This window comes from Trachemys scripta, chromosome 3 (assembly GCF_013100865.1).
Source record: "Trachemys scripta elegans isolate TJP31775 chromosome 3, CAS_Tse_1.0, whole genome shotgun sequence".
NCBI lineage: Eukaryota > Metazoa > Chordata > Testudines > Emydidae > Trachemys > Trachemys scripta.
Genome location: NC_048300.1, coordinates 98,155,093 through 98,170,352, shown reverse-complemented (window position 1 = coordinate 98,170,352; position 15,260 = coordinate 98,155,093). Strand labels below are relative to the sequence as shown.

Here is a 15,260-nt window from a genome sequence, read left to right as displayed (position 1 = left end):
GATGGTTAACCATAGTTTCAGCAGATACCCTTTATCAAAAATAGAAGAGTTTAGTTAGAGATGAAGTATTATTTTGGGATTGAATTTAATATTTGAAAGGAAAAGAAATCTCTATCTTTTCAAGGATTTTCAAAAGCCTAATTCCATTGTCATTGAAATTGATAGTAAAACTCCCATTGCCTTCAGTGGGAGAAGAATTAAACCAATGATGAGCACTTTTGAAAATCCCATCCTAAAAGAATTCATGAATAGAACCGTGTGCATATAGTCCAAACTGGGGAGGTGAGGGCCTACAGAGAAAGATGAGAAAAGGACCCCAAGGGCAGCATATTTTTGTAGTGTCTAACCTATCTCTACCTTTTCTGACCCAGCGGGATAATATCTTTTCTGGTAAGGAGGCTGTCACTTCATGTTGTCATTCTCTTATGGACCAAACTGCCTCAGTCCTTGGCTTGATGTGTGTGCTGCCCTTTGCTGCCACTTAACTTCTATTTAGCATGCTACTCTGCTTGCATTATGTGGTGTCTTCTGATGCATAATATTGCAGTGTGATAAATTCAGCACAAGACGTAATATAAGATAGCTTGGGCCAACAATCCATTTCCCATCTGTATCTCCACTGACTTCACTTTGTGCTTCTCTCTCATATCCCTTATTGCCCCTGGGTCTTTTGGGGTCTAAGTTCTGTTGGAATTAAGTTCTGCCAGCCAAGATTCAGATCCACATATCAACAGCATATGTCTTAATCTTCCACTGCTCAGAAGTCTTGGGAAGCTCCCTACTCTCTCAATAGACCATTCTGTGTGTATTTGTTTACCATCGGTGTGTGTATGTAAAATATGCACAAACACACACAGACGCATGGCCCTCAGTCAAAATGTGTACAAGTCAGAATTTGGTCCATTCATATGTAAGCATAGCAATATAAGGATGAGCCTTTTAAGCCTATAATTATTCTAATGTTTAATGGTTAGTTATCAGATTAAATTGTTTTGGTTTGTTTTATGTTAACTATTAGTGGGGAACACTGAGTTAAACAGAGGCTGATCAAGTAATACATCTTTTTGACTAGAGAGCGAAAGAGGATGTGTTGCAGAAAGAAGTGCGCGTGAAGATTTTGAAAGACAATATCAAGGTGTTAGCTGCAAAAGTGCCATCTGGTGGTCAGCACTTGACATCCGAACTTAACGTTGTGTTGGAGAACTACCAACTACTGTGTAATCGGATCCGGGGGAAATGCCACACTTTAGAGGTATGATTCATAGCTCTCAAATTAATAAAACTCAGGAAAAAGGCACAAGAAAAAGATGGTGATGGACACTTAAAATGTGAGGTTTCATCATTAAATCCAATATCCTTTGTGTACAGAGAGTTTGCTGTCGCTTTTCTTCTTCAGGGGTAGGTTACTGGAATCCACACGGAACCACCTAGTTTTGCTTTTATACTCTGTCCAGTAACTAGGCCCACAGATTGTATTACAATAAACATTTCTCTAGCCAAGGAGTGCTGTCACACAGCTCTGTTATCTATCGCCACTGTTTCCAAAATGGCAAAAAGAATCTCCAGAGCAACACTATTATTTATCCTTTTTCATGTAACTCTAATAATAAAACTGAAATAAGTATAGGTTTGTGTGGGATAGGCGTAAATGTGGTCATTTTTACAAAGGAAAGATGAGTTGTATGGTGTGATAATCTGAGTGTATATAGTAATTCTGCAGGTAAATTTCATATGTTGCATTACGTGATTTGCAGATATCTAGATTCTTTACATTATGAAACACTTTTTTTTTTAAATATTCTTGTGTGTCCAGGAGCCAATTAAAAAAATAAAAATCCAACTCCAGAACCTAACCTACAGAACCTGTAATGTGTGTCTGAATTTTGTTGCATTTATGAATAATAGTGCTCATTGTTCTAAGTGTCGTAAGCAAATCTGTTCACACTTAGAACACTCATAGGCATCTGAATAAATGCTCTTCAGGCTAATTTCAGTTTTCCTATTACCTTTAGGAGGTATGGTCCTGTTGGGTTGAGCTGCTTCAGTATCTGGACCTAGAAACCGCTTGGCTAAACTCTTTGGAGGAAAGGGTACAAAGCACAGAAAATCTGCCTGATAAATTGAATGCTGTCAATGAAGCTCTTGAGGTATTAGTCATCCTATTGGGTTGGTGACTTTTCATATAGCTCTGTTAAGAAATGTCTAAATAAACCTCAGTTGAAGACAAAAAAATTTATTTTGAACTTTTCATTTCCTATGTCAAATGAATATATCATTTATTTAAATCTACAGTATAGATAATTGTAAAGATAACCAGTGAAAAGAAAAACTTTAGCCTTCCTGGTAATTTTATTGTACTTTGTATCATTTAGAGATACAGTTGCATGTTATTTTCTGCCCCCTATAAATTGCTAAGTCTTCCCAGTAGCCTTCATTTTGGAATAGTTGTGAATAGAAAATAAGTGCTGTGACTTACCTGTTGAAAAAATGATTGTTGAACTTGCCCTCTACAGTCACTGCACTAGCAGTACCTAACTCATTCTGTTAGAGGACATTTGGAGTATAAAAAGTGCTGTGCATACAATCAAAATTTGAATTCTAAAAACAAAGCAGAATTCTGCTCCTAACAATTGTTTTTCTCCATTGTTTAGTCCCTGGAATCTGTCCTGCGTCATCCAGCTGATAATCGAACCCAGATTCGGGAGCTTGGTCAGACGTTGATTGATGGAGGGATTCTTGATGACATCATCAGTGAAAAATTGGAGGCTTTCAATGCCCGCTATGAAGAATTGAGTCACTTGGTAAGAATTTGGGGGCGTGGTGGGAGGAAGCCTTTAAGTGTCACAGTCAGCTTAGTGCACTCAAATGCGTTTGAACAAAAGCTAAAATTATTATGGTTAGGCCATTCAAATCATGGACACAAGACTGAAAGGCAATAATACAGAAAAGTGTTCACAATGGAGTCAGGAATACTTGATTTAGAAAATCGCCATAAGACCCAGATACAAGATAATTTATGTTTCTATTAATTCATTATTATTTGGAAAAGCTACCTCATTTTCCAAATAGTTGTGACAAAATGGAAGATATTTCATCCTCAAAACTTAAAATGCTCTTTGAAATGGAGTTCATCCCAGTACTCCAGATTAATTTTCCTCTTCACTATCCTATATTCTAGCAAAAGAGAGATGCTTCTGGCACTACAATGCACATTTTCCTTAACACTGAAAGAACATGAATGGTTGCCATTTTTATTCTCGAATATGATTAAAACAAAGTCAAACTGAAATAAAGTATGTGAGGAAGCCATTGCAGGAGGTCAGACTGATCTTAAAGTCGGAGTCTCTTTTTCTTCTCCTTGTCTTTTGACATGTTACCAAAAGAGCTAATGCAGTTTTTGGATGCGTAAACAGGTGACTGTTGAGTAGGAGTAGAGAGGTTATTTTATCTCTGTATTTTGCACTAGTGTGACCACTGCTTGAATAATGTGTCCAGTTCTTGTGTCCACAATTCAAAAATGATGTTGGTAAGTTGGAGAAGAGCCATGAGGTTAACTAAAGGGTTAGAAAACATGCCTTATAGTAAGGAGCTCAATCTCTTTATCAAAGAGAAGGTTAAGGGGTGACTTGGTTACCTAAAAGTATCTACCTGGGGAACTAATATTTGATAATATTGGCTCTTCAGTATTGCAGAGAAAGGTATAAAACAAGCCAATGGCTGAAAGTTGAAGCTAGATAAATTCAGACTGGATAAGGTGTAAATTTTTAACAATGAAGGTAATTAACTATTGGGACAATTTGCCGAGTGTTGTGGTAGATTCTCCTTCACTGGCAATTTTTAAATCAAGAATGGATGCTTTTCTAAAATATATGCTTATAGGAATTATGTTGGTGAAGGCCTGTGTTATAGAGGAGAACAGACTAGATGATCGCAATGGTCCCTTCTAGTCTTGAAATATGTGATATAGATATAATTGACAGTGAAATGGTAGCTGCATCTCCGGTTATTAAATTTACTCATCATAATCAGATACCCTTCAAATAGGAGCCTGGGTTGAGGACAGAGAAGCATAGTCTATATCCAGTGTATTTGGATAATTGGCTGCCCAATCTTGGAACGGTGTGTGGGGATGTGCTATTTTTTTTTTAATATGTCAATATTATTCTTAGATTTTTTTTTTTTTTTTCACTTTGGTAATTGGTTTCCAAATAACCCTCTTTCCTGGTAGTTGCATTGACGATACTTGCTAGTGTGGTCATTTGGAAGTTAGGTAGGTGTTTCTTTCTTGTGTGCATGTATGCTGGTGGTAGGGGAACCAGCACTGCCATTCGTTTGTGAGGAGTGATTCTACAGGTAACATTCCCTTTTTGTTCTTGATCAGATGGAAAAAGAATTGGGAAGAGAGTTTATTATTCACAAAGGAAATATGTTTGTATACTAGTCAAGGAGAAATGTTTTTTGATGCATGTTACAAACTTCCCCAAATCCTGTACTATCCAATTCATGAAACACAGCTGTATGAAACTACTTTGCTTCTGTTTACTGATGATTAAAAAATAACTCAATAACTCAGACCTAACATGAGTTTCCCTTCTGTGTTACTCTTTTTGTTTATCATCAATTTAGCGGTATAAATCGCACACCAGGTTTCAGAAGGTAATGCTATGTAGAGTTCCTTTTCATGACTATTTTGTGTGTGAATTTATTTTTCATATTCTGAGTCAAAGCTTAAAAATATTGGTGCAGAACATCTCCTCTTTATACTTCTCTCCCCTTTAGGCAGTGAGCAGGCAGATTGCCTTGGAACAGCAGCTTCAGGCCATGCGGGAAAATGACCACATGCTGCAGGTCTTGCAGGAAAACTTAGCAGAGCTGGATAGACAGTTGGCCTCATACTTGACTGATAGAATAGATGCCTTCCAGATGCCACAGGAAGCCCAGGTATTCTAGCAGAGCTTTTTCACTGCATAAGATTTTCTGATGTATGATGATGATGATAGATTACTCCTTGGAGTAGCATATTCTGTTTGTGTGGGAAGGATGCATTAGAATAGCCGCTGTAATGGACATAATGGCATTCAACCTAGCAAGCAGTCATCAAAGTCAGCATCGACTTCATAGTATTTATGATACACTTTTCAGAGTGGATATATAGTTTGATATCTGACATACCCTAAGGGTTTAGTATCCTTTATCTCCCCCATGCTTTTACATATTGGCAGAAAATTCAAGCAGAAATCACAGTTCATGAATCCACCTTGGAGGAGCTCAAGAAAAATGCACGGTCACTGTCAGCAGCTTCCGCTGAATGCAGGTCCCCTCGTGGCGGAACTCAGCTGGATGCCCTGCAGGTAAAGAAATCCCAGCCATGAATTTAGGCTCAGTCAGCGTCCAGTTGTAAACCACTTTTGTCCACCTGCAAATCGCTTTGTGCAATCAACCAGGTTATAAAAATAAATGGTGGATGCATGTACATGGTCTAAATGGGGAGTTGAAAGAACCAGGGGAAGGAGTTAACAAATAAGTTAATTCCTTAAGTTTCATAGACTGGAATGCACAGAGCCAGAAGGGATTTTTTTCCTTTTAATTGGAATGGTTACTTTGGAAGTATGTGTGGTAGAGTCTGAGGTCAGTTGTGCTGCAGAAGAAAGATAATTTAGGATGGATAATGTAATGTTAAATTGTACTCAGAAAATGGCATACTCATGCAATGCATTGTTTAATTATGATAAAAGAAAAATGAAATGGAATCTGAAGGGAGAAGCTTTAAACATTGTTTCAAACCTCAGATATTAATGTAAAATGATCCTTTTTGGTGCTCTTATAAACAGAGGAAACTCCGGGAGGTATCCACAAAGTATCAACTTTTCCAGAAACCAGCCAATTTTGAGCAGCGCATGTTGGACTGTAAGCGGGTACTGGATAGTGTAAAGGCAGAACTCCATGTTTTGGATGTGAAGGATACTGACCCCGATGTAATCCAGGGTCACTTGGACAAGTGTATGGTAAAGCACTTTTATTGGTGGATTTTTTTCCAAATCTTTATTTTTAACCCATATATAACATTCTCTTTCTCTAAAATGACGTGCTTAGGATTTTTTGCTTAGTTCTGTATCCTGATTAAAGTAAATGCTAGTATAACTTGCCACAGTATACAAACAGAACTGTTACTAGGTAAAGGCTTGGATAAAAGTTGTAATACTTTTGAGTGGAAAATATGTAGTCATAAGGGTAATGCACTGTTAATTACAGGATATAAGTGGTACAACACTTATCAAAATTCCCCACCCTGGCTGTTGCTCATGTTCTGGAGGCAACATGCACTTTAGAGACAAGTATTCATTTTAGCTTAATTCTAATATCTTATGTAAAAAAGAGCATGGATCATCGGAAATCTTTGCTAACTCCTTCGATGGTGATATACAATAAATTATGAAATTGAGTAAATTTTATGAATATTAGGTTTAATAATAAAGCAGAAAATGGATCATCTGAAATTTGAGAATTGATCTGTGATCAAACATTTTGCTTCTTACTACTTGACATGAAGAAGATGATACACAGCATTTATGTGCATTGTGATGTCCAAGTTCTTAACAATCCCAGGGAACAGTTACCTACAAAATCTAAAATGTAGCTAAAATGTATTTTTCTCTGATTTCAGAAACTGTATAAAACTCTAAGTGAAGTGAAGCTTGAGGTGGAGACTGTAATCAAGACAGGAAGGCAAATTGTACAGAAACAGCAAACAGACAATCCCAAAGGAATGGATGAACATCTCACAGCACTAAAATTTCTTTATAATGATCTGGGTGCACAGGTAAGAAGAGTGACAAATATATACCATATAATCTAGGGCATATATCTTCTGCCTTTTCTTAAATACTCATGTAGGAGCAGTGGTAGTTTTTATTTCAGAGTTTCAAATTAAGGTCTTGCAACTGGCTAATGCAATCCTAGGCTGCATCAGGCAAGGTGTTTTTCAGTAGACAGGGAAGTCTTAGTACCATTGTACAAGGCACTGGTGAGACTTCATCTGGAATACTGTGTCCAGTTCTGGTCTCCCATGTTTAAGAAAGATGAATTCAAACTGCACAAATGCAGAGAAGGGCTACTAGGATGGTCAGAGAAATTGAAAACCTACCAGGTTCCAACCGACCATTATATTTGGGGTCAGGAAGGAATTTCCCCCCAGGTCAGATTGTCAGAGATCTGTTTAATTTTTTTTTTTTTTTGCCTTCCTCTGGAGCTCGGGGCATGGGTCACTTGCAGGTTTAAACTAGTGTAAATGGCAGATTCTATGTAACTTGAAATCTTTAAAACATGATTTGAGGAATTCAGTAACTCAGCCAGATGTTATGGATCTGATCGGAGTGGGTGGGCAAGGTTTTGTGGCCTGCAGTGTGCTGGAGATCAGATTAGATGATCATGATGGTCCCTTCTGGCCTTAAAGTCTACGAGTCTATGAACTGACAGTGTGCAGGCAAACTGCTGCACCCATTCATAATCAGTTGCAGGATCATGAAAGCTTATGCCTGAATAAATTTGTTAGCCTCTAAGATGCCACAAGGACTCCTTGTTTTTTTTTGCTGATACAGACTAACACGGCTACCACTGAAACCTATTACATTGGAGTTCATTTAGCTTTAAGCTTCAGTCTGTTAGTGATCACCTAGTCAGTGGTTACATTTGTCAGTTAGTAGCTATAAAGAAGTGACATGCCCATTTCTTTATTCTGATCTTTTTGTAAGTGTATTATGTAGTTTCAACTGTTGATCAGTTAGCGAGAGGAAATTGGTTATTTTGTTCTTTCTAGTAAGATGTAACAGTTGTTTAAAGAACTTCATATTCTTTTCAGGGCACTTTGTAATACAAGACAACTTTATAGGATGAAATTTAATAGTGAGAAGTGCCAGGTTATGCATTTAGGGATGACTAACAAGAATGTTAGTTATAAGCTGGGGATGCATCGGTTGGAAGTAACGGAAGAGGAGAAGGACCTCGGAGTCCTGGTTGATCGCAGGATGACTTAGTCGGCAATGTGACGTGGCCGTGAAAAAAGCTAATGCGGTCTTGGGATGCATTAGGCGAGGTATTTCTAGTAGGGATAAGGAGGTGCTGGTTCTGTTATACAAGGCACTGGTGAGACCTCATTTGGAGTACTGTGTGCAGTTCTGGAGTCCCATGTTTAAAAAGGATGAAATCAAACTGGAACGGGTACAAAGAAGGGCCATTAGGATGATCCGAGGAATGGAAAATCTGTCGTAGAAAGGAGACTCGAGGAGCTCGGTTTGTTTACCTTAACCAAAAGAAGGCTGAGGGGGAATATGATTGCTCTCTTTAAATATATCAGAGGGATAAATACCAGGGAGGGAGAGGAATTCTTTCAGCTCAGTACTAATGTGGACACGAGAACAAATGGATATAAACTGGCCGTGGGGAAGTTTAGGCTTGAAATTAGACGACAGTTTCTAACCATCAGAGGGGTGAAGTTTTGGAACAGCCTTCTGAGGGAAACAGTGAGGGCGAAAGACCTCTCTGGCTTTAAGATTAAGCTTGATAAGTTTATGGAGGGGATGGTTTGATGGGATAAAGTGATTTTAGTCAATAAGTCAATAACGTGCCATCGCTGGTAATTAGTGTCAATGATGGAATATTAAAAGTTACTACAGAGAACTTTTTCCAGAGGGTCTGGCTAGAGAATCTTGCCCGCATGCTCGGGGTTCAGCTGATCGCCATATTTGGGGTCGGGAAGGAATTTTCACCCAGGGTAGATTGGCAGAGGCCCTGGAGGTTTTTCGCCTTCCTCCGTAGCATGGGGCAGGGGTCGCTTGCTGGAGGATTCTCAGCGATTTGAAGTCTTTAAATCATGATTTGGGGACTTCAACAGCTGAGTCAAGGGAGAGAATTCTTCCAGGAGTGGGTGGGTCAGCTTTTGTGGCCCGCATCATGCGGGAGGTCAGACTAGATGATCATAATGGTCCCTTCTGACCTTAGAGTCTGAGTCTATGATTTTATGTGTTCAAGTGAGTTTTAATTGCTGGCTTCTTTCTGCAGGTGACTGAAGGGAAACAAGACCTGGAACATGCATTGCAGCTGGCATGCAAATTGAAGAAAGAAACTGCCTCTTTGTCAGAATGGCTAACCCTTACAGAGACTGAATTAGTACAGAAATCTACTTCAGAGAGTTCGCTTGCTGATCTGGATACAGAAATTGGCTGGGCTAAAGTAAGCAAGTTATATTATAATAGGGCTTTCGAACAATTAAAAAAGTTAATTACAGTTAATTGGGACATTAAAAAAATCACAATTGCAGTTTTAATCGCACTGGTAATAATAGAATACCATTTATTAAAATATTTTTGGATGTTTTCTACATTTTCAAATATATTGATTCACTTGTATGAGGTGAATTGAAAAATACTTTTTTGTTTCTTTCTTATAGTGCAAATATTTGTAATAAAAATAATATAAAGTGAGCAGTGTATACTTTTTATTCTGTGTTGTAATTTAAATCAATATATTTGAAAATGTTTATAATTGTTTAACAGTGCAATTTAAACTGATTAATTGTGATTAATTTTTTAATCAAGTTAATTTGTTTTAAGTGAATTGCTTGTCAACTGCAATTGACAAGCATAATTGTAATTCCTAGATTAATTATTATTTTTATTGCATTAAGACTATAATGACTCTATCTGGGAATAACTAAGAATTTGGCATCCATTTGTTCTCTAGCCTGTTAGATGCTTAGTTCTTACTGGAGTTGACCACTGCAAAATCAGATCTGTGGTATCACAAATGTCTTAAATTATGAGCGTATTTATTCTGTATAAATGCCAGTACAATATTAAGATATTAAGAATTAGCTGTTTAATAATGTCTAGCTATCTTATAATGTCTCCCACATAGTTCTTAATCCTTAATAAATACGGTGTTAATCAATGCACACACTAATATTACTATCATAGCAACAGGTCTGTTCAGAAATTTTCCATCAAAACTGTTTTAGGTGGAAAATTGGGTTTTCAATGGAAAGGGAATTTTTTTTTTGGTCTCCTTTCTGTGGAAAATTTTGATTTTTGTTGGACAAACTGAAGAATTTTGGGTTTTGGTTTTTCAATAATAAATTGAAATTTTCCACAAAGGGAGAAAAATTTTCTGACAAGCTCAATTTATTCTAAATTAAAGGATTTATAGCATCACACTGACGCATGGAAATTTATTTGAAGTTCCCTGATTTGTTCATAACTGCAGTATTGCATTGGCAAGAATACAGTCATGTTATATCTGATGCAATAGTTATTCAGCAGTCAGGTTTTCCATTAACTCAACACATTTTTCTAACTTAATTGCTTATTTGTGTTTCATTATTTGTTGCTGTAGTTAGAGAACATAGAATTTAATCAATAAATAATTATTCACCTAATGAACTGAAGGAAGGCTGAGTGCCTCAAAGTACTACACTGTGTGTGAGTGTGTGAGAGAAGTGCAATAATATTTTATTTATATATTTTATATAAAGTTATATTATATATATGGAAATATACTGGTGCGCTCAATTTGTAAGCCCCTAGAAGATAATAGGTTGGTTTGGGATGATTTGCCTTCAGAAATCCCTGCTGGATATTTCTTTATAACCCAAAGTTCCTTCTTTGACAGTGTTACTGACCTAGTGGATGGGGGAAGCAGTACATGTGAGATATCTTGATTTTTAGTAAGGCTTTTGACACAGTCCCACATGACATTCTCATAAGCAAACTAGGGAAATATGTTCTAGATGAAATTATTATAAGGTGGGTGCACAACTGGCTAAAAGACGATAGTCAGAGTAGTCATCAATGATACACTCTCCCAGTTTGACAGTGAATCTAATGGTATCGCACAAGGGTCAGTCTGAGGTTCAGTACTGTTTAATATTTTCATTAGTGACTTGGTAATGGAATGGAGAGTATCTTATAAAATTTGCAGTTGACACCAACTGGGATGGGTTGCAAGCAATTTGGAGGACAGAATTAGCATTCAAAATATCTTTGACAAATTGGAGAATTTGGTCTGAATTCAACAAGTTGAAATCTTCATAAGGATGAGGGCCAAGTACTTTGGAAGGAAAAATCAAATGCACAAATATAGTATGTGTAATAGCTTGCTAGGGAGTAGTACTGCTGAAAAGGATCTGGGTGTGTGTTAGAATATGAGCCAAAAATGTGATGAATTTGCAAAAAAGGCTAATATCATTCTGGGGTGTATTAACAGGAGTGTTGTATGTAAGATGTGGGAGGTAATTCCCACTCTACTTGGCACTGGAGTACTGAGTCAAGTTCTGGGTCCCACACTTTAGGAAAGATGTGGACAACTTGAAGAGAATCCAGAGGACAGCAACAAAAATGAGGGAAGGTTTAGAAAATCTGACCTATGAGGATCTGGGTGTGTTTGGTCTTGAGAAAAGAAGACTGGGGGGAGGACACCTGACACCAGTCTTCCAATATGTTATCAAGAGGATGATGCTTAGTTGTTCTCCATGCCCACTGAAGGTAGGACAAGAAGAAAATGGGCGTAATCTGCAGCAAGGTAGATTTTAGGTTAGATATTAAGAAAAACGTTCTAACGAGGATAGTAGTTAAGCTCTGGAACTGGCCTCCAGAATGTGTATCCTTTCTTAGGTGAAAAGCAATAAACCATTTAAAAAAAAAAAATTAACTGCCACCTTGCTTTTGTGATCCACCGGAGGTGGTGGGTTTGCTATTAAGTGTTTTTCTTGTTTCAGAATGTACTGAGAGAGCTGGAAAGAAGGAAAGCTGATCTGAACACCATCACAGAGAGTAGTGCAGCACTCCAGGCCTTGGTGGAAGGCAGTGAGGTTTCCCTGGAGGAGAAGCTCTGTGTTCTTAATGCAGGCTGGAGTCGAGTTCGGACCTGGACTGAAGACTGGTGCAACACCTTGTTGGTAAATGTGAATAAAATATTTCATGTGTGTGGTTCTCTCACCCCCCGGAAACATTTGCAGTTTAGAGTCCTCTATCTACTTTGACAGTAAAGCTTACACCGTGCAAATTGTCTTAAAGGAAGTGGGGGATGGATTTTTGGCAGCCCATTTGCTGTGCAGACAGAGAGAGCGAAGTTATGAAGATCTATGAAATGAGGAAGCTGGGAAATTCTTTTGAGGCGATGTGTTTCAGACGTTGGCCCCCACAAGGTCTTTGGGAATAGAATGCACATTGCTAGTCCCTACTTGTTACAGTGATGGAGCTACATAAATTCGTGAGGCAGACAGACAAGTTGTCATTTTTAACTCACTACATTGGAAGTGATGCTTAGTCATAATGAATAAAAACAGTAGTACACCTCTACCCCAATATAACGATGTCCTCGGGAGCCAAAAAATCTTACCATGTTATAGATGAAACCGCATTATATCGAACTTGCTTTGATCTGTTGGAGTGCACAGCCTCCCCCGCCCTCCGGAGCACTGCTTTACTGCGTTATATCCGAATTCGTGTTATATCGGGTGTACATCTTTATTTCAACATTCAGGCTTTTCTTTCTGGCTGCTGCAACTTCTTTCTTGCTAGTCACCCTAGCTCACATGCCACTCCACTCCAATACATTCAAAATGCACCTTGCCAGCATCATCATGTTTGCGTATTGCGCAGATCTCATTACTTCCCTTTTAAAGCCCTACACTGGCATCTTCTATTCCACCACTTAAGTTCTAGCTTTTTGTCTTTACTTTCATGGTCTACCGTAGCTCTGCTCTGCCCTACTTGTCCTCTCTAGTCCCTTATTGTGACACCTCCCTGCCTCTTCTGATCCACCAGTGATGCCAGTCTTGTCCACCCATTTGTTAGCTTATCCCATAACGGTCTCCATACCATCCTCTACAGCCCTCCTTATACATGCAGCGCTCTCCCCTGAATTAATCTGGATGGAAGGTCACTACCCTCTTCTCATCAAAATGTCACCTCAAGACCCATCTCTATTGTGACACCTAAAAGAAATCATGTATCCTGTAATGGTTTAGGCATTAGTTGGGAATAGTTGATTTTATGGAATAGAATAAAATAAAACCAAAATAACAAAGCAACCCCCGGCTTACCCCTCTCCCTAAACTCCTCCCCACAACTAGTTTTGGTACTTTCAGGTACCTTCCCTCATCCTTTTTTGTCCTCATTACGATCATACTCATCTGTGACCACCTCAGATTAGTCTGCAAGCCTTTTGGGACAAAGACTTTCTTTTATGCTTTTCTACAGCTCTTGCCACAATGTGCTCCCAATTCTGATTGGGGCCCTTTCAGGGCTATCACAATACAAATAAATAGCAACATAGTTAATGAATCATTGATTTGATGACTTCCAGGGTGGTATATAGTTCCATGTAACCTTTTCTAAGTAAGTTGCTATATTGCTTGAGTTTAGCATCATTGCATTGTAAAGAAAAGAAACAAGCAAAGATGGATCGATTGCTCGCCCTATGAAGTCTGCCAGTGATGCTTCTTAATCAGCTTGCAACAATCTTTGTCGAGCAATACAAAATACTGCTTTCTCCGCACCCTGTGGGAGGCTGAATGCAATGTGTGGGTGGCACCCCCAGCTCCTAGTGGCTTAGCTTGTTATTGTGTAATATATTGATACTTTGAGGGTGGTTTCTGTTTCCAGTTCAGGAAAGCACATAGGAACCTGCTTAAGTCCATCTCTACTCAGGACAGCTCTTAAACACATGCTTAAATTTAAGTGCTGTCCTGAATAGAGATGCTTTCCTGAATTGGGGCCAATATCTGTATCTTAAATTTAAAAAGAAATCCCTTTTGGCCCCCTCTCCTGCTTATCTGTCCCCTTTCGCCCCTTTCCTCACCTGTTCTTTCTTTATAATGTGCAAGCCTCTTCTGTGAAAATAACTATCCTATGTTTCTCCAGTGGGAATTTTGGAGCATCAGACAAAGGGAGTGTGGAGATGCATGTGTCTCTGTTGCTAGCACACAGTTTAAAAATTCTGAATATGTGACCCAATCAGAGGAGAAGGATTAGGATATTCATTGCATGACTTTCTCTGTGAAGTGAGAAATGCATATGATATGTGATGAATCAGAGTACAGGAATTGAATAAATGGCAACAAAATATCAAAACCACACCAAACACTGATAGCTATAAACAAAAAGGTATTTCTTCAACTTCAGACTAAAATGTGATTTTTGTTTGTAATTGTTATTACCTAGTATTGTTATATGAAACATCTAAGATTACTATAATTGATAAAGGTTAGAGGAAATATTCTGTTTTTGTCATGTGTTTTCTTAGTGAATCCAACAGTCCGTTTCAGTATTTCTCCTGTAGAATCGGTCACCTTCTTTTTTTGTTTGTGTAGGTCTCTTACACAGCTACAGGGGGAGAAAAATATCCTTTTAAAAAGGGAAAATGCACCACTTTCCGATAGTCATGGTGGACTAGTGATGAAATTGTGATGTAAAACAGGAATTCTTGAATTCTAATCCTGTTTATGCTACAGAATTGTGTGGCCTTGTGGAAAACACCTTACTTTCCTTTGTCCATTTCCTTGTCTGTAAAACTGGGACACTAACTCTTACCTACATCATCAGAGTGTAGAGTCACTGGTTAATGTTTATAAAGTTGATTGAAACTTGTGAAAAGTGCTATAAAATGTTCAGTGTTTTTCTTCCTAAAGTGTGAGTAGCATTTGTATATTTCATTAGGCTTTCTCTACCTGGGACATTTAAAAATATTTTTGTGTTTCTTACTTGGATATATTTTTTGCTTCCCTTTCCAGAATCATCAGAGCCAGCTGGAGATCTTTGATGAGAATGTTGCCCACATAAGTACTTGGCTCTATCAAGCTGAAACCCTGCTGGATGAGACTGAGAAAAAGCCAGCGAGCAAAAAGGAAGAAATAGTGAAGGTTGCAAACTTAATCTTTTAAAGCAGGGAGTTATAAAAGAATAGCACTTTTTGATTCCATGTGAGATTGAGTTAGCTTTTCTGGTTGATTTTTCTTTACACTGCAGTAACTTTCTGCTGCTTTTGCTTCTCAGCGTTTGACATCAGAATTAGATGGTGTGAGTCTCCGAGTGGATAACGTGCGGGACCAAGCCGTTATCTTAATGAACAGTCGTGGCGTGTCATGCCGTGAACTCGTCGAACCGAAGCTGTCTGAACTGAACCGGAACTTTGAGAAGGTATCACAGCACATCAAAAGTGCTAAGGTGAGCAAGAAAGAGTCACAAAACCAGGAAGTTAATTTATAT

The 15,260-nt window shown here is 38.3% G+C and overlaps 1 protein-coding gene across 1 annotated transcript in view; it reads left to right on the top strand.

Annotated features, from left to right (window-relative positions):
* UTRN (utrophin) overlaps positions 1-15,260 on the top strand; it is a 501,770-nt gene that overhangs the window by 129,847 nt on the left and 356,663 nt on the right. The window contains exons 25-35 of the mRNA XM_034766878.1: positions 1,073-1,252; positions 2,013-2,147; positions 2,652-2,801; positions 4,780-4,941; positions 5,223-5,351; positions 5,832-6,005; positions 6,665-6,820; positions 9,058-9,228; positions 11,768-11,947; positions 14,786-14,914; positions 15,048-15,218. Of these exons, the coding sequence (XP_034622769.1) occupies positions 1,073-1,252; positions 2,013-2,147; positions 2,652-2,801; positions 4,780-4,941; positions 5,223-5,351; positions 5,832-6,005; positions 6,665-6,820; positions 9,058-9,228; positions 11,768-11,947; positions 14,786-14,914; positions 15,048-15,218 (1,737 nt within the window). The remainder of the gene's footprint in view (positions 1-1,072; positions 1,253-2,012; positions 2,148-2,651; positions 2,802-4,779; positions 4,942-5,222; positions 5,352-5,831; positions 6,006-6,664; positions 6,821-9,057; positions 9,229-11,767; positions 11,948-14,785; positions 14,915-15,047; positions 15,219-15,260) is intronic.